General features: G+C 33.1%; 1 protein-coding gene across 7 annotated transcripts in view; it reads left to right on the top strand.

Moving 5' to 3' along the window:
- SNTG1 (syntrophin gamma 1) overlaps positions 1–20,744 on the top strand; it is an 867,628-nt gene that overhangs the window by 701,774 nt on the left and 145,110 nt on the right. For all 7 annotated transcript variants that reach the window (XR_011421293.1, XM_023648630.2, XM_023648636.2 and 4 more), the window contains one exon: positions 4,199–4,237. Coding sequence is in view for 6 of the 7 variants with exons in the window: in XM_023648630.2 (XP_023504398.2) it covers positions 4,199–4,237 (39 nt within the window). In the remaining variant the exon portion in view is untranslated. The remainder of the gene's footprint in view (positions 1–4,198; positions 4,238–20,744) is intronic.

The following is a 20,744-nucleotide window of genomic DNA, read 5'->3' as shown; positions in this document are numbered from 1 at the left end:
GAAAGCCATCTGCAAAGTATTGTGGAAGACATCTTTGCTCAGCATTCTTCAAAACACCCACGTTGTTGTCAAAGGAAATCCAAACTTCTTTTATATTAGTAATAATTTGCCATTTATTGAGCTCTAACTACATGACATCTTTTTTTTATTTAATTTTCCAACAAACGTATGTAGTTAATATTATTATCAATATTTTACAAAGGAAGGAAATTAGACAAAGGGTAACTAATAACCTGGCTCAAGATACAGTAAAGGTTACAGTTGGAATTCAAAGGCAGGTCTCTCTGACTGCAAAGCTTGATGATGTTCTTATGCATCTACATTGTAGCTCCCACACTGAACTTATATTCACTCCACACTGGAACCGTATTGGACTATGTGAACTCTGTAAGCTAGCATCATTCTACTAGCATGCCTAATGGGAGGTCTTTCACATCCATGTTCTAGCACTTAAGATCCTGACTCACACTTGGTAGAAGATCATTGAAAGTATTTTAGAAATGAATGAATGACAGTCTCCCCCCTTCTCATCTCATTTACCAAATATATATGTACGTGTGTGTGTGTGCACACACGTACATATATGTATTGCTGTGCCTTAAAGGTTGTTACAAGCCTTTAAAATATCATGAATGAATTAGAACTTCATGTTGAGAAGGAGAAAACAAAAGTGTTCTCCTTAAAAATAGTCCTTTTCTGAGGTTCATTTTAGTGGAATTTTAGATTTTCAAATTTTTGTACAGTGGGACAGATTTGTTAAGAAAATAGGGCTTACACTAATTTACTATTTCTTAATTATCCAAATAATTTCATTTAAAAATAATAATTAGAAAATGCAAAGCAGCAAAATGAAAAAATTATGCTATAATCTCCAAAAATAAAATTAACATTTTTTATAAATGTCAAAACCTCTGTTGTACACACACATAGGTCTATTTATGTGTGTGTATTTACCATACAAAAATAAATTTTGAGGGGCCAGCCTGGTAGCCCAGCAGTTAAGTTTGCACATTCCACTTCAGCAGCCCAGGGTTCACGGGTTTGGATCCCAGGTGCCATATGGCACCTCTTGGCAAGCCATACTGTGGTAAGCATCCCACATATAAAGTAGAGGATGATGGGCACAGATGCTAGCTCAGGCCCAATCTTCCTCAGCAAAAAGAGGAGGATTGGCAGCAGATGGTAGCTCATGGCTGATCTTCCTCAACAAATAAATAAATAAATAATTAAATTTTGAGTCATGCATACAAACAGTAGTCTAAATGTGTGAGAGTGTGATTATACATAATTTACCAATCTATGTGTAACTACATGAAATTTTAAAAATAATTGCTTAAAATCCTGTTGTTTTTAAATGGGAGCAGTTTACAAGCATCACTTATTACCAATCAACAAATAGGACATCATGAACATTTGTAATGATTGCATAATATTCTAAAGTTTTGGACACTATAAATAATTCAGTATATACTGCGTTTTCCACTCAGTTTTTGCTGTGTGCGTGTATGTGTGTATATGAAATGCTGTTAGAGTGTTTAGAATTAGCGTTTAAAAATTTTTGAGATGTGAGATCTTCAAATTTTTCTCTATATTTAAGTATTGTCTTATTTTAAAATGTTAATGTTGGAATATTTTATATTGTTCCTCACTACTTGCTGTAGGAAAGATTGAAATTATCTTTAAAGTGAATTTGGTTGTGTATATAGGTTCAAAATTTTAGCAATTAGAGTTTTATGTCTATAACTCCCCCCAAAAAACCTGAATAGAATTGATTTGCTTTACTTGTTACCAAATTTCAGGCACTAGGTGGAGTGGCTTCGCGTGTTGTGCACCAGGTCTCACACTGTGATTACCAACCTTCCTGCTTAGTGGTTTGATTATTTAAATTATTAATCCATTAAAATATGAATAAATATGAGTAGATTATTTTATACACTATACAATTAAAAGGCTGTATATTTTAGTAGAAATAATTTTTTTTTTAAAAGCATACCATTGTCAAATAATTTTATTAATACTGCAGGTAACAGTTTTTAAGTATTAACTCATTCTATCTGAAGATTTATGTTCAGATTCCTGGGATAAGATAAATTGTTAAAAAGCATGGCATGAAGAATTTATAAAGAAGTAAATGAAGTTGCAAAGTTATGGTGATATAATGTGGAAAGAAAAGAAACAATTTGTTAACATTTTCAGCTTAAAGAATGTTAGTTTTTCAATAGTTGACTTAACGTTTAACTCCATTTTATTTTTCTATTGTATTTGTTGCACATTAGGGAAAAAATCTACACATAATTTCTAAAGGTCATTTCATGCTTTTCCAAACATATTCATTTTTTACATACTATTTTTTTAAGATTCTGTTCTAGTTGCTTCCATATCTCACCAAATACTTTGTTATTCTAACTTTCTAGTCAGTAATATACACTTCCTTTCTCTTTTCTTCTGTTCTAATTGTCTGTCTATGTTGCTTCCACATTCTTGGCTTATATATGAGAAGTGGTAGGAAATATACCATAAATTTTATTCTTTTAATAGAAGTAACAGTATACAATAAACTTATTTAAAGGATGAAGGTGGTAAGATTCATATGTTACTAAGTTGATCTTCTACAGGAAGAGTCAGATATATACTAAGGAAAACTTAACAAAAATAATAATAGCAAATATAATGAGACAACTTTGCATAGGTAATAAGACTGATATTCTGGTAAATATTCTAGTGGGGAGGTAAGATTGGAACACTATTGAGGAAAGCATGTCAGTTCCACAAACACTACTAAGAGTGGACTAGTAGAACAAGATTTCTGTGGTCCATGTGTATTTCGCAGTCACAACCATTATTTTCTCTCATGCAGTGTTTATCTACATGCTGACATTCAGCTTTCCAAAACAGAGTATTCAGACTTTGTTTCTCAGATTAAAAACTCAAAAGTTAAAAAGCTATATAGTGTGCAGTTGAAGACAAGGATCCACATAAAATACTGATAGAATTTTATAATTTTTATAACAATCCATAAGAACTAGCAAAAAGCATAGTTCCACAAAGCATTCATGTAGATTTTTTTATTGATTTATAAAAGATGCTTAGGGATCTGCTCTTTCTGTATACATCTCCAAACTATCGTGATCTTAGCAGAAGTCACCAGTAGTTTTAGAGATTTCCTTGGCTGATTCTTCACCAGAGCAAACTATTTTGAAATTATTAGAGCAGTGTAAGGAAGATATGGTTTTGTTCATGACTCTGCTGAAATCACATAAATCTTCTCAAATTTTCTTTTCTTTCTTATTTCATATGACGCATGTCTTGTCATTTAAAATGTCTGTTCTTGTAGATGACCCATTTGATGATTCTCCAATTTTGTGCACCATATCCATTAAATTTCCTGTTTTATATTTTTCAGTAAGACAAAAGGAAACTAAAACTAAAAAAAAGAAAACTAAAATAATTCAATGAAACAATTTCTAAATGAAAACAGTCTGTGTTTGGTCTATGTAAGATTATACCACACAGGGGTCGTATTGTTTAAGTTTCTCTAGAAAACCAATGAAAAATAATAATTGATTTTAATTAGTAAAACTTCTGTTGAGCAAAGAGTCTGTATATTATACGGCCACTTGTCTAAATCTGATATGCATTTTCATTTGGTTTTTAAAGTTTGCTTACATGACTTAATAAAGAGGAAATTCTTTCTCTCGAAATTTACTTTAAATTCTTGTGAAATGTCACTCATTAAATTGTCTTAAAGTAAAGGTTATACTTTATTTGGAGTCCTGACTGAAAGTATTTCAACACATATGCTTTATCCATTAGTGTTTGAATATGCCTTTTCCTCTGGTTCTCTTGAGAGTTAAAACAAATTGAATATAATATGACTTCAAAGTTTAAAACTAAACTTCAAAAAGTTACTCTTGCTGTTCTTAGACGATTGTATGGAAACACGGGCTTTTCCCATCTCACAAATGAGAAAATCATTTTCAAAATGTTTACATGAAAAATTTGGGATAATTTTGACAGCCAAAACTTTTTAGGAAAACAACTTTTTGTAATTGGTGTTTAATATGCAGTGATTTTAGCATGTGCGTATAGAATATCAGTATACATTAATTCACTAAAAATAGATTCTCATAAAAGTTGAGGGATGTTGTGTTACTTTATCATTGTTGTTCTCACTTTTATTATTTATTTATCATTGCAGATCAAAAAGATCAACAGAAATTTTCCTGTAAACCAGCAGGTAAGATGAAGAAATATTTGGAAAGCCAAATCATATATTTATTTCATTTATCTATTATAGAAGATAATCTTTATGGCATTTAATTTTATGTAGAAATAATTGATACCATTATTTTCTATATTTAGGAAAATAAATAATTTATTAGATTTCCTTCATATTGTGTAATATATCAGTTTTTCTAATCGTATTAAAAACTTTTATCTAAGTACACTAAGTCAAAACTATTTTTGCCAAAATAATTATATTTATTTGAATACAATGTTGAAGAACTTGGAGAGCTATTTACATAAGATTGTTTTACTGTATCAGCATTTGGGAGACCATGTTTACTCCCATGTGAACATGGGAGTTGAAAGTTATGGGTTAGTTACATTAGTTACATGTTAACTAATCTAAAAGTTAAAAGGAATTTTCAAAATTGGCTGACAGTATTTCAAGTGAGTCTAAATTAGTGTAGAATGAAAATAATGTCTGATTAATCAAGCAAAGAATTTAGTTGATTTATTAGACTAATAATTCATTGTAGAATAAAATAATTGGTTATAGAAAATAACTGATTCCACTTATAATTTTATCTTGGTAAACAATTTTTGTATTGCTTTCGTAAACAAAATAAAAACATTAATTTGAGAGAGAAAAGTAAACATAGGCTCACTTTTTGGACTCAGGCAGGTCATCAGTGTTTCAGGTTTGTGTGACAACACAGCTGCAGTTGTAAGCCATAAACTCCTTACTCTTGACACCAACCTCAGTTTGCAACCCCTGACCAAAATCTGCATATGTAAGATATCTACTTACAGATGGTACACTAATCACAAGTTAACATCAATGGTAAAAATTTTAAAATAGTCTTCAACTTATAAAACCTAACTTATTTTTTTATCTAAACTTCAGTTGCCTCATCTGTAGCATTTGTATATTGCAACTAACTTACATATTTATTTTTGAGGACTAAATGATAATAAATGTAAAGTTCTCAATATACGGCATCATTATCATTGATGTGTTACAATTTTAAGCTTGTTCACTGGAATACAGAATTTATGTTCTTGTATAAACTATGTTATTAATGATGTAACTAGCCCAGACTAACCCACAAAGCCATGTGTGACTGAATACTAGAAAGACCAGCTTGGGAGAGCTCAGTGTGTCTACGGTGCTCTCAACTCTCTTGCTAGCCCTAGGGATATTGTGCTTCCTACTTTCAGGTCCTCGTGCCTGAGCCAAGTTTATGTTTCAGATTGATGCAAGGGTTGGAAAGATGTATGTGCCTCACCACATTCCACAGCAAGTTGTAGTTGTGTTTGGGGCCCTTGTTTTCAGTGCAGAGATCAGATCTCTAGCCCAGTGCCTCTGACTCACTAACTCTGTGATGATACCTGGGAAACTCCCTTTGTAGGTCCCATCTCATCCCAGATGATTCTGATGCAGGTAGGGCACAGGTGACATCTTGGGAAACACGGGTTAACAATTTCATAGGGCTGAGGTAGAGGAAACAATTTATTCATGAGAAATTATTGAAATAGAAAGAAGCATCAGCTATGGGGGAAGGTTGTAGTGTCCATCAGCAGATATGGTCATTTTATAGTCAGATATATAAAAATGTAGATTTACTCATTTTGGGAATTCTTGCCAAAAATGTAAATAATGAATGTTTCTCTAAGAATGACTCTCATATCTGTGTTATCACCCTTTCTTGCCCTTTCTAACCTCAGCATGTGAAGTATTAATAATTAGTGTAATCTGTATTACTATCAATGTTTCATAACCCTGATAACCCCACAGTTAATCTTGGTTATAATAACTACATTTAACACTTCCTATATAATCCATTCACTGACTTGCAGTATTCCTTGGCACCTCTGCATTTATCTACATTTATCAAGTAATACTGAGTGAAGTAAATAAGAATTTTAAAAAACTTACATATAGAATAATAAAAACTGTTGAATAGTCCAACACGTATATAATAAACATAGGTAAGCATTAGTATTCATAGGTTTTGTCTTTGCTAGTCTTTTAATATCATTATACTGAAATTTTATTTCAAATATCTTAGCATCTCACAATTTGGATATCACAATGAATTCCTCTTGGCATTTTAAAAACTAAAATCAAGATGTAATAGATTTTTTTCCTTCCTACTTTCCATCATGTAAATGAAGACTTTCAGGAAATAGGTTTAGTTTGTAGTTCAACATTCACATATATGTATAATAGGAAAAACTCATCTGCATAGTATGATAACAATGCATTAGGAGACCAGGGTACATTCCGTACTTAATAAAATCTGAGCCACTTTAAAGAATAAAAATTTTAAAACCCATGTAATCTCATTTCTCATCCATATTTAGCATTTAAACAGGACTCTTACTTTGGATTAAGCCATGTTATGTTGTTGCTTTCATCTCAAATTTCTTCCTAACTTAATTTTCATGTAGAGTTCTCTGAAGCTTAGATTGGATATAAATGTACATATTTATACAAGTGCTTTTAATTAAATAATTCAGACATACATTAAATATTCAAGTGTTATACAACAAAAGTCAAGCCTCTTCATATCCCTGATACTCGAGGTCTCAAAAAAGATAAAAAGACATCCCGTAAGATATTATTAGAGCATGTCTTCTGCTTCCTGTGGGATTTGGTTTTGAATTTGTGTTACCCATATGGTACAGCTACCCCAACCAGAGAAATCAAAATGAAAACAAAACATAAAGCGGTATGGAACTGGAGAAAGTTACTGCTGAGCAGTAGAGGCCAGTGCCACAGATGAGCTTTAAAGGGACACACCCACAGTCCAGAATGCACAAGACTTTCAGTAAAACCACTCTCACTGAAGAAAAGATTTGAATGAAAAATTATAAACCATATAAGGAAATAGCATTATAAGGGAAAGTGTAGCCTATAAATTAAAGAACAATGTAAAACTATCTTTAATTATCATGTGTTTTTTAAAAAAAAAAATAAAGGAAGGGAAATTGTAAGCCAAGAACAGGACATGGTATTAAAAAATGTGGATTTGCAGAAGAACTAAATAGAAGTTCAAAAACAAAAAAAAGTGAGTATATTTAAAATTAAAATAAATGAACCAATTGAATAATAGAATAGATAAAGATGAAGATAAAATATGTAATTGGAATTACTATATTTGAGAATATTGTCAGAATTCAGAACAGACAGAAAGGGAATGTAAGACATGAGTTTAGAATAAGAAGCTCCAAAAAAAAAATTCTGCAGAAAGACTGGAGAAAGTGTGTAAGAGGCCATGTGTGAAGAGAAATGAAGGCTAAGAGTTTCTATGAGTCTTTAGATTACAGAACCAAACTAACTCCTGAGCATGATGAAGAGAAACAAACAAAGCCACGCCAACAAAGGATCTGAAATAACGTAAATATCTGTTTTATCTACCACAATTTTGATCAGATTCATTTATAAAGTGAACACACTGAAATTCAACTTCAATTGATAACTTTATTGAAAAGTGCAGCAAGGGGTGCCAGTGGTCTTACTGTTAAATTCAGTATTGATACTCAGCTGAGTGTAAAATCATGTTGTGATAATCCACTCAATGCATTAGACGTCATTTAGACAAGCAGATCTATATCACAGTGCTATATATACCCAAGTCCTTTGTTATTATTTATTCCATTTATCATTTTAATGGTCATTAAGTAAAATTCCTCCATATTGAAGCATACTTCATTATTCCCACAAAAATAGCCTTTTACAATGAATATATTCTATAATTACCAAAGAGAAATGTTATAGAGGATTAATTCATCATGAAAATATTAATATAATGAGCTCCCTTTATATCAGGCACTATGCAAAACATTATCATTAAATTATAAATAGTTTACATAAATAAATATTATACTTATTTAAAATAAATAAAATATTACCTCAGGTAGTTTATCTTATAGAAACATTCATTTTCGACTAGCTATAATAATTTGGACACCTTATTATAGAGAGGTACATCGGATGCATAGAATGATGCAGACAACAGAGGAAAAAATGACTTGCACTTTCTAAGAGTGTTGGGAGAGTTAAGAAATTAAAAGAGACTTTAAAAACCCATTTTTGGAGTAGGATCAAAGAAGGTAGAGGAGTAAGGACCTCCAAAAAGTTGCTTCCCCATAAAAGCAACAAAAAAATGGAGCAAGTTGACTTTGTAACAACTTTGGGAATTCACCAAAGGCTTGCTGAACCCAAGGAGCATTTATTCAAGAAAAACACCTCAATCTTGATAGGAACAAGGAACTTTGTGGCATTTTAAATTTACCTAATCTTAATCCTGCTCTCCAACAATATGGTAGCCTTGAAAATAACAGCTCACATTCCCAGTGCAGTCTATCTCCTAAGATCCAGTGATTGTCTAGTTGTGGTCCAATCATCTTTTAAAACCAGCTATCCTAAAATTTATAATCTAATAAGATGTGTATGGGTTTAGTTCATTTTTAGCTTTATTGAAGATGTACATTTGTGTCCTTTTTAAACAAAATGTTCTACTAATGAGACTGGAAATAGGTCTTCGTTTTTATTTTGGATTTCAAAACCCAGATTCTTTTCAACTGGAAGGAGAACTTCTTTTAGTTCTCCATATATTAAATTTATAAATGTTGACAACAAATCATAGAGTCACATAATTTGCAGATAATGAGCCTGTTGTTGTTTTAGCTCATTTTATAATACTTGGTGATAAAAGTATGCTGACATTTTATAGTTTAAAGAAGAATCTTCTTCAAAAAAGTAACATTTCCATATAAATTAATACTGGTGAAAGCAACTAGCTTACATAATCCTTGTGGAAGTGTAATAGCAGAGGTTTCATAGGAAAAAGACAGAAGTATAAAAAATATTTTGCTGTCGAGCTAAAAGAGCCCACATCTAATTATGCACAAAAATAGTTATTATAATCAAAATACAATGAACTACATTTTAGAAATATTGGGAGAGAGTTGTTTAAATGGTGGGAAGCTGTGTGTGTGTGTATTGTATTTGTACACACATATGGCCCTCATTATTGAAAGTGCTGTGTTAATTCTCATTTGCTTTCTTTCCTAAACACGTAAAATTTCAAAAAGGAACATTTAACATGTAGCAAAATAGTCTTGTTTCTTATATACATACACACAGCGACACACTGCCACACACACATATAGATCAGCACATTAATAGAATGATTAATTGATTGATCAGTAGGTAGATTAGATTAGATAGATGCAGTATGTAGAGTGTACAGTCTTTCCTATTAAGGTAAGGGCACTTATGGGGAAGACATGGGATACTTAGATATGGAATGAGAATGTTTGTGCATGTACAGCCAAGGCTAAAATGGTAAAGCCCAATCCCAATGAGCTTTCCTTGCCAGTAAAGCAGCCACTTCACCTGCAGCAGTTGCCACACAAGGAAATGCTCACAAAGAATTCTTCTCAGGACTCACTCTCACTTACTTTTCTAGACCTATAAGGATATTTAGATCATTGCACATTCCAATTGTAGAAGTACAAAATCCAGCCTGTACACCAGAAGACATGCAGAATCTTGTGCTCCCTCAGCCCCACCCCTACCGGGCTCCCCAGACTGCTGTCTGCCACTAAAGATTGGTTTGCATTTTCCAGAATTTATATAAATGGAATCATACGTTATGTATGATTTTTTTGTCTGACTTCTGTCACACAGCATAATTAGTTTTAGTTTTCTCCATTTTACTGTGTGCGTTAATTCTTCATTACTTGTTACTGCTGAGTAGTATTTCATTGATGACTATACCATCATTTGTATGTCCATTCACATGTTAATGTACATTTGTTCTGTTCTAAGTTTTGGAGTGTTACAGGTAAATCTACTATAAATATTTATGAATAGTTATTTGTATTGACATAAGTTTTTATCTTGGAGGAGTGAGGGGCATAACATCTTAGCCATGGAATAGCTGGATAATGTGGAGATTAACGTTGAGCATTTTAAGAAACAGCATGACTGTTTTCCAAAGAGTTTTCCCATTTCACATTCACACTAGCAGTGTAAGGAGAGCCCCCGGTATGGTCAGTTTTTTAAAATTGTAGATGTTCTAATAAACCTGTTGTGATCTCTCATTGCAGTTTCAATTTTTGTTTCTCCAATAACTTAATGATGTTGAGCATCTATTCATGGGCTTATTTGAAATCTATATAATTTCCTTTTTGAAGTATCTGTTCAAATATGTTGCCCAAGAGTAGAATTTGTTAATTTTGAAGAAGTCTAATTTACCAGATTTTAATGAATCATGCTTTTGGTATTATATTTAAGAAATCATTGCCTAATCCAGAACAGAAATTTTAAACTATGTTTTTTCCCTGTATTTTTCTCAATACTCTCTCTGATGATCCATTTGGAGTTAATACTTGTTTTAAGAGTGAAGTATAGATGAAAGTTATTTATTTATTTATTTATTTTTGAGGAAGATTAGCCCTGAGCTAACATCTGCTGTCAATCCTCCTCTTTTTGCTGAGGAAGACTGGCCCTGAGCTAACATCCATGCCCATCTTCCTCCACTTTATATGTGGGACACCTGCCACAGCATGGCTTGGCAGGTGCCACATCCGGCACCCGTGCTCCGAACCTGCGAGCCCCTGGCCGCCGAAGTGGAATATGCGAACATAACCGCTGTGCAAACTGGCCGGCCCATGAAAGCTATTTTTAAATGAATATCCAGTTTATTCCAGGATCATTTTTTGAAAATACTATTCTTTATCTACTGCATTCTTTCACGCCTTTATCAAAAAATAAATCGGCTATGTATGTGTGGATCTATTTCTGTATGTTCAGTTCTGTTGGTCTGTTTATATGTTTTGACGCTAATATCACACTGTCTTCATGACAGTATTTTTATAACATCATGAAATCAGTAGTGTAAGTCCTCTAACTGGTAATTCTTACTCAAAATTATTTTAGCTACTCCAGGCTCTTGCTATTTTAACATGCAAATAAAATTAAATTGCCAGTGTGTATATTTTTAAAAGGGTATTTGGATTTTTATTGGTATTGCATTGAATCTGTAACTAAATTTAGGGAAAGTTGACCTATTACCAATATTTAGTCTTGAGATACATGAACATGGCATATGTCTCCATCTTTTCAAGTCTTCTTCAAGTTTTCTCAGAAACAGTTTTTAGTTTTCAGAGTACAGATATGTATATTTTATCAGACTTATTTCTATGTAGTTGATAGTTTTCTGATGGTATAAAAACGATATTAATTTTTAAATTTAATTTCTATTTTTTCTTTGTTAGTATATAGAGATAAAATCATTTTTGTAGTGATTTTGTTTCTGTAACTTCGCAAAAATTATTTCTAATTTTTGTAACTGTTGATGATCATGTTGTCTGTCAAAACTACACTGTTAGTTCTTCCTTTCCAATATGGATACATTTTATTTCTTTTTATTGGTTTGTGGCACTGCGAGATCCTCCAGAATAATGCAGAACATAATTGGTGAATAACCGATGTTTTCCTAAATGAAGGGAAAGTTTTCCTACTTTCAGTATTTTCTCTTATCTATGTCCTTCAGAAGTTTGCCTTATGATGTGTCTAGATGTATCTGTTTGTGTTTGTCCTACTTGGAGTATATTGAGTTTCTTGTATTTCTGGGTTAATGATTTTCCTTGAATATTTGAAAGCTTTTAGCTATTATTTCCTCAAATAATAATGTCATCCCCCTTCTCTCACCCCTCTCCTTCTTGGATTTTCAATACACATATGTTGATATGCTTGGCATTGTCTCACAGGTCTCAAAATTGCTTTGATTTTTTTCCAACATTTTTTATTTCTGTTCTTCAAATCGGTTTCTGTTGATCTATGAGTTTACTATTTCTTCCTTCTTGTTCTGTTTTCTTTTCAAATCTAGAAGCTCCATTTGGTTCTTATTTTCTAATTTCTATTTCTCTATTGAGGTTGCCTATTTGTTAAGATGTTGCCATAATATTTTTCTTTAATAAATTGTTTGAACATATTTATAATAGCTCCTATTGATTCTTTGTTGTCTAAATCTGTCACCTTTATTCCTTCAGAGTTAGTTTCTATTGACTGCTTCTCCTTCCCTCCTCCCCTCTCCAGGAATGGATCACATTTTGCTTTTTTATCTATGTGTGTGTGTCTCATAATTTTTGGTTGAAAATTAGACATTTTACATAAAACATTTCATCAGCTTTGTATTCATTTTTTCTGATAGTTTATTATTTTGTTTTATTGTAGCATTCCTCACATAAACTGCAGGGTGTGTCTCTCCTGTGGTGTGCAGCCACTGATGTCTCCACTAAGTTTTTTTTCTTCTAATTCCTACTTTTGTTTTTTGCCTAGCTTCCAAGACATAACATTTGTATCTTTATACTTTTATGGCTAACCAGTGATTTGGAAAGATTATGTGACAATATCTCAAACCCATAGGCTTCTACTATGCACGGATTGATCTGTTCAGCCAGTTCTCAGGGTCCCTTGTTTTTTTTCTACTACACTTTGGAGGGTCTTCCCCGTTCATGTGTAGTTTCCCATTCAGCTACGTATATGTGGAGACCTAATTTAGCCCTTATTTGGCTATCTCCTTTCTAGGGTCAGTCTGTTAAATCTGTCGGTTGTCTGACAATTTCCCCAACAAGTATCACAATCTCAACTGACAAACTATAATATTTTCCCCGTTTGTTTTCACCAAGTTTGTTATTTTTGTTGTCATTGTCACAAGTTTATGCTACCCAGCCCCAGTGGATTCCAGGCGTTTTGGTATCAAAGGTGTTGGGTTTCATTTTCAGGCCTACATGGGTACAGTAATTATTTTCACTGACCACTGAGGGTGAAGTTGGAAGGTGGGAGCACACTGAGGCAGCATGACCACAGACTCCCAGTGTTCTTATCCAAATGTCTAGCAGGTTTTGAAGGATAACGTTTCTCAATTTGTCGTCTGTCTTTAGTCAGTCTCCAGAGCCTTGAAATGGTTGTTTTTGACAATCTTTTCAAGTTTTAAACTTGTTTTATGCAAATAAACTTATTAAACTCTTCATAAGTCTGTATTACTGTTTTCTGTATCATTCAGGACTTTGGTAGATAAAAGATAGCAAAAAAACCTAACTGGGAATTTGAGGATATTAAAGTTAAGGATCTATTTAGAAAAACATACGGCCCTTTTTGAGATAATACAAATGTATATATATATATATATATATATTTGGCGAGGCAGTACCTAGGCCTGGGGATATAAGGGAAAGGTGCTGTTATAAGAATCATTAAAAAGTATGTATATGGACAAGGATGTCTGACAACATATGTATTCTTTGGCAAAGTGTCTTAGTGAACCCTTAGCAACCTCTGCAGGAAAAGAGTTGGAAAATAAACACCATCACCTCATTCTCTTCCTGTGCTCTTTTCTCCTGCTAGTTTCTCTCATAGAATGACTCCAAGAGGAAGCAAGAGGGTAAGGTAGTTTTTCATGAAGTACATACAAGTCAGTATGCCAGACACAGGACACAGTGTAGAAGGATGAAACTTAGATCTAGTGGGGGAAAAGTAGATATATAGCATATTTTGTAAGGAGCATCATATGTGACTGGTTTCCCTGTTGAATTATAATCAGTTTCTTGGAATTTTTTTTCAGAGGCAAGACATAAAATAAATGATTATGGTGTTTATTCCATTTCGTACCATATTAAATGTATTTTATGTTAAATAGCTGTATAGAACAAATTTTCTTTTTACTATTGGGCTACGCTTAAAATTATGAAGCACAAATGAGAGTATAATGGACATTGTAGAAAGTCTAAATGGAAACAAATGCTTAATATTATATTTTGAAACAAGCCACGTTAAGCTTTGTGCCTTTTGATAGTTTTTGAGAACTTTTTTCTCCATAATAACAACTGAAAGATCTTTTTAACATAGTGAGCTATAAAGAATGTTTTACAAATTCTTAACCCACAGAAAAAGATTTAGTTTAAATATATCTATTTTGATTTAGTAAGTCTTTTGAATAATATATTAATTCTGTATAATGTACTCTCTCTGTGTTGCTGAATATATGATTTTATTCAAACCCTTTCTCTAAATTTCTCTTTAGAATGCATTAAATTTCAACTAATTTGCAAGAGAAGTGATTCAACTATTCTCTTTGTCATTTTCCATTAATCTTGTAATATGTTAAAATGTATATTAGAAAAGAATTATCAACCTTTAGTTTTGAATATGAAATTAACGTGATATTAGGAAGTACACTTTAGACTAGAAGTTGGGAAACTGAATTGGAATCATGCTTATGCTACCTACTACATTGTCTATGACAATATCTGTGACATTAAACATATTCTGGTGTACGTGCTTCATTATGTAAATCTGACATCCTCTATGTTACCTTGAGTACAAAGCCAAACAGTGAAGTTAAGACTTTAGAAGGAAGTCCAAGTAGGCAAATTTTCTGGGGCATCAGTGCAGTATATTTATAGACAGCAACTCCAGGCATCCGTTTAATTCTAATATACAGTTTTAGCATTTATCTGACTAGCAGTTGCACACAGATTCAGATAACTTGGATAAAATGTGGCACATAAATGGTAGTTTAGGCTCAGAATTCAATTCCTGTGGGGGTTAAAACAACAGGCAATATAATGTCAGAAAGTCTAGTGTAGAGGAAGAAAACACTAGGCAAGATTACATTAGGGTACTTTTCAGCTATATGAAACAAGAAAGGGGGCTTTTTAAAATTGAGAAAATAGGAAAAATACCTTTGTCAAAATCCAAGTGCAAGATTAAAGTGTATGAGTAGGTATCTGATGGTAACAAGAGAAAAATTTCAGAGTTTCAGGTGAGTCTGAAAGTGTTAGTCTGGTGCAGTTCAAACCTATGCTTTCTGTATATGGAATGCATGTAAAAGACTTAGGTGAAATTAAGACTGATGTGGTGAGAGTTGAAATATAGAGTAGTATTGATGACTCAAAATTTCCTGAATTCAGGTTACCTCGATTTTGAGATTTGGAACAAATGAAATGAGTCTATTTTGCAAAAAGAAAATCTTCCTTGAACACATGTATTTATCACCAAGAATGTATCCCCTGTACAGGGCAATTATAAATAACAAATATGTATTTAAAAATCCAAATGAAATTGTAAGAATTCAATTACATCATTTCATTATGGTCAAGTGAAATACATAAGGAGACAGAAAATGTAGAAATATACATTTTAGGCATATTTTCCCGCATCTTAATAAATTGGTGAATATAGATATTTTAAGTAGTGAAGCACAGATATCATCAATTAGATTTAATTGATTCATTTATGTTTATAAAAACATTTACTCTAATACATTTAAATCTTCAGATATTCTCATCTACAATTGGTGAGAATGCGAATTGTTGTCAAGTTTTGGAGGGCAGCTTTGCCTAAGTAGTAACACTTAAATTGTACATATTGTTTGGCTCAAGAATTCTTTTTTAAAGGCTATTGTTTAATAGCCTTTAAAAGAAAAAAATTAAATGTACTAGAAAAATGATGACAAGACAATTGTACCACCAGTATAGGAATGGTTACATACATACACAAACTAACGTACTTGAATAGTTTTAAATGCACAGAAACAAAAGTTCAAAATTAAAATACATACATGGGTGAGCCTGGTGGTGTAGTGGTTAAGATCGTGCCTTCTGCTTCTGTGGCCCAGGGTTTGTGGGTTTGGATCCCAGGAATGGAGCTACATACCACTCACCAAGCCATGCTGTGGCAGCACCCCACATATAAAATAGAGGCAGATTTGCACAGATGTTAGTTCAGGGACACTCTTCCTCAAGCAAAACGAGGAAGATTGGCAACAGATGTTAGGTCAGAGCTGGTCTTCTTCAACAAAACAAAAACAAAAACATACAGAGATTCTATCTGTTTGGGTTTTCTTATGTCTGTGTACACAGGTTTCATTTGAGGTTTTAGGATGATGTCTCTGAGATGGTTAACGCTGAATGTCTCTAGAAAAACCATTGGAGCTGGAGAAGAGTGAAGATCCAATTTTCATGTTTTATTTTATGTATTTTTTATGTTTGACTTATTTTTAATGAACATTTATTTTATTAATTTAAAAAACAATGAAAAATAAGACAAAAATGATCTCATATTACATACAATTTATTACACAAAAATAAGAAAATGTGAATGATATGTATAACATTTTGTGACATTGCAATTCTTCAGGCATCAAGTAACTTTTAACTCAATTATATTTTGAAAATAATACCAACATATTTCTGAAATACAAAGAAGCAGCACTTATATTATTAAACTTGAAGGAGATTATTTCTAGCTTGGAATGCCTACAATTCTCATAAAAGAAAAAGAATCATGCTGTTTACAATAGCAAGGAATCAAGAGACATTTTTCTTTCACCAAATATGGAAACTTTACTGGTTTGTTCATTTTGAGTGTATACTAAAAAATGAGATTAGAAATATAGCGGAAGGATTAATTCCTCAGAGTATATTCCAACAAATTGACATGTAGTAGAATACAATGATAACATTTGTACTTATTTTTAGCTACTTAATGAGGAATGACCTATACTGAAATTTGCATTTTAATTACGTGATCCTACCCACTAAGGGATGATTGAATTTTATTCACAGATTGAACAAGAGGCAGATTGAGAAGAATGACTAAAATGATATGCTTAATATGTATTTGTTTTAATGACTAAAATTCTGAAATTAAAACAAATAAAGTTTATTTGGATTTCTTGCACTCTGTATACTAGTTTATTTTGTTCCATGAGCAAAACCATAAATGCAGTATGTGTATCAAAGCCTATTAAAAGATAACAATAGTTATGATTACATAATTTAAAAAGCTTAAATATTTATGATGATGTAATGTTTTAAGATAACCAGAGGTGTTGAGCAGAAATCTAGAGGAAGAAGGGAACTGTGGCTGGAGGAAGAAAAGCAGGAATAAACACTTATCAGTTTATTTTGGCATTTAGTTCAATTAAAGTATCTAGGGTTCCATGTGGAGAAGCTCTTCTGCTATAACTTTTATAGGGAAATTAAAAAGAGGATGGAGGAGAAGACATTACTAAGGACACTGACAATAAACATCACATTTTTAATAGGTGTTAGATTACTTGTTAGAGGTAGAGAGGTGAGAAATTGTCATTTCATAAGAACTATCCAAAAGTGTCCAATCACTCTTTGAAGAATACCTAATGTCTTTACAAGAAAGCAACATTCAGAGTCCAATCAAGAGACAGAAAACACATCAGTTATTTGAAAGGAGAGAATTTAATGTAAAAAACTTTAGCTGGATATAAAGTGTTAAGTAAGTAACTGAAAAGGTAAAAAGAGTTTACTAGGGGTATCAGGGAGGTAGCAGGAAGCAGCCCCCATACCTAGGTTTGAAAGGAAAAAGGAAAGAGGCAGTAACTGAGTCAAGTATTCTAGAAAAGCAGAACCAATAGGGGACAGATATAGAGATAGATATGGGTATAGATGATATAAATTTAGATATAGATGTGGATATAGATATAGGGGATTTATTTTAAGGAATTGTCTCACGTGAATGTTGGGGCTTGCTACTTTGAAGTCTGTAAGACAGGCAGCAGGCGGGAAACTCAGGCAAGATTTAAGGTTATAGTCTTGAGGCAGAATTACTTCTCCAGGAAATCTCAGTTTTTGCTCAGAAGAACTTCAATTGACTGGAAGAGGCCCACTCACATTGTGAAGGGTAAATTGCTTTACTTAAAGTTAGGTTACTGTAAGTGTTAATTACATCTACAAAATAGCTTCACAGAAACATTGAGACTAGTGTGTAACCAAACAACTGGGTACCTTAGCCTAACTCAGTTGACACATAAAATTAACCAGCACAACAGGACGGCCCAGTGGCATAGTGGTTAAGCACTGCTTATCAAGCCATGCTGTGGCAGATATCCCACATGTAAAATAGAAGATAGACACAGATGTTAGGTCAGGGTCGATCTTCCTCAGCAAAAAAAAGAGGATTAGTGGTGGATGTTAGCTCAGGGCTAATGTTCCTCTAAAAATAAAATTAACCATCACAAGTAGGAATAATTAAAACATAAAAACTTAAGTGAGAGGTCTTTGAGAAAATGAAACTCAGACTTCTGAGGAGAATGCACTGCTTAGCTGGCCCTGGTGTTTCTGAGCTAGAGGAGACACGTTATGGGACAGCGCACAATGAATCTGGTCCTGAAAATGTTGGAACACCATAAATGGGATAGAACTGCTACTACAGGAGGGAATTGCTGAAGAAGCCTTTCTGAGGTGGTGCTCACAGGCAGCATGAGCAGACAGGATGTCAAATAGGGAGCAAATTGGAAGTAGCTGAGAATAAACAACAAAGTTCCTTCATCCTTGCAGCCTCCTTCTTTAGTCCACTTCCCCCATTTTCCAGAGGTCACAAAGTTAGAAGCAATTAGCAAAATGTCATCAATGTAGTGGACCCGTGTTACATTGTACAGAATATCAAGATGATCATGCTGTCAATGGACTGTACTATGGGAAAGAACAGGAGGGTTGACATGCCCTTGAGGCAAGCTTGTCGCAAGTATACATCACCTGCCTTCCAGATACCACTCAAAATTAATTCTCAACTATTCATTCCCTCCTTTATCAACTCCAGCTGCACAAGTCTCCTTGCTGCTCATCTAGCTTACCAAGTGCGTTCTCAACTCAAGGACTTGGCATTTGCTTTTGTGTCCGCCCATACACCTTTCTACCTGATAAGCATCTAGTCATTCACTTCATTTAGATCTGACAAATATCATCCCAGAGTTACACTTTTCCAGGATATTGTAACTAATATGGTAACTCAATCATTCCATGATTCTCTGTGCCACTCACCCTGCTTTATTTTTCTGCATATCACTTATCACTGCCTAAAGTGATAGTATGCATACTAAACTATACAAGTGATACTATGCTATACATTTGTTTAGTTCGTTATTATTGACTTCACTTGCAGGAATACAAACTTGTAAGAGTAGGGATCTTGTCTGTTCACTGATCTTTCCCTCATGACTGTAACTGCACCTGGCATATTGTCAAATCAAAATAAATTTGTTCAATGAACAAATGAATCTTGGCATGCATAATCCAAGTGTCAATGTGACTATGCCAGTAAGATACAGTAAAAATTTCACAATATGCCGTAAAAAAAGAAGTAAAAAAAATGAAAATGCGCTCCTCTGGAAAAGTCAAAATAAATTAAGAACATGAAAACAGAAATCTTTCTGCTCTTTTATCATTATACCCAGAATACCTGGACCTAAGTCTGGCAGATAGTAACTTCTTAATAATTAACTAAATTAATTAAGAAAAGTCAAAGTGAAAGATAGTACTTATCAGTGCCTAAGTTGTTATAATGTCTACATTTAAAACTTTATAACTTTGTGATTTTTATTATAAAACTGTAAAAAATTACAAATAATTGGAAAATAGCCAAAAAAGAGAAAATCTTCTACCACCATAACAAAAAAGATAACAGCAATGATATAGCTAAATATATCTATAATTTGTTGTCTCCTAATTTTTTTCTGTGAAGTTCATTTTTTTAACCAAGGAATTTTCGTTTCTGTGTGTTCATTTCATATCTTAAGTATTTTCTGCTATTCTATTTATGATAGCTATTTTCAAATCTATATAATATTCACATTATTTTCTCACTTACTGGATTTTTCTCTATGATGTTTTCAAAAAACCCATCTCCCCCCACCAAAAGTAAGCTGCTTAAAATAATGTATATCATGTAAATTCACAGTTCTTCAGGCCAGAATTCCTCCATAACTTAGCTCGTTCTTCTGCTCAGGATCTCTCATGGTGGCAATCAAGTTGTTGGCCAGGCTGTGTTCTCATCTAGAGGCTTGACTGAGATAGAATCCACTTTCAATCTCATTAGGTTGTTGCAGAATTCAGTTTCTTGTAGCTTTATGACTGAAGGCTGTGGCTTCTTGCCAGTTTTCAGCTGGAGTTCTCAAATACTGAATACCCTCTGCAATTCCCTATCAAGTGGCTCTCTCCATAGGCGTTCACATCATGGCTGTTTGCTTCTTCAATGCTAGCTGGTAATAATCTCTAGAGTGTGCTAACAAGACAGAATTTTGCTAGCCAAATATTCTATTAATTAGAAGCAAGTCACAGGTCCCTCAAGGGGAGTAAAATTTTTAAGGACATGACTATGTGACTCATTTGGGGTCACTTGTGTATGTATTATCCACCATAAAACCACACAAAACAAAAGAAAAATACACAAACATCCAAAAAATAACCCTAAACTTATTTTTCTTATTGCTTCTTATAGAATTTCAATATTTCATAGTATTTTCCTCATTGGCAGATGAAATACATTCCTATGGTTGCTGTGACAAATTACCTCAAACTCGGTGGCTTAAAACAATACACATCTATGTTCTTACAGTTCCTGAGGCCAGAAGTCAGAAATGAGTTTCACTGGGCTGAGATCAAGGTGTCAGCAGGTGAGCTCT

Source organism: Equus caballus, chromosome 9, assembly GCF_041296265.1.
Source record: "Equus caballus isolate H_3958 breed thoroughbred chromosome 9, TB-T2T, whole genome shotgun sequence".
Lineage (NCBI taxonomy): Eukaryota > Metazoa > Chordata > Mammalia > Perissodactyla > Equidae > Equus > Equus caballus.
Note: the sequence above shows the minus strand (reverse complement) of the source record. Positions and strands in the feature narration are given on the sequence as shown.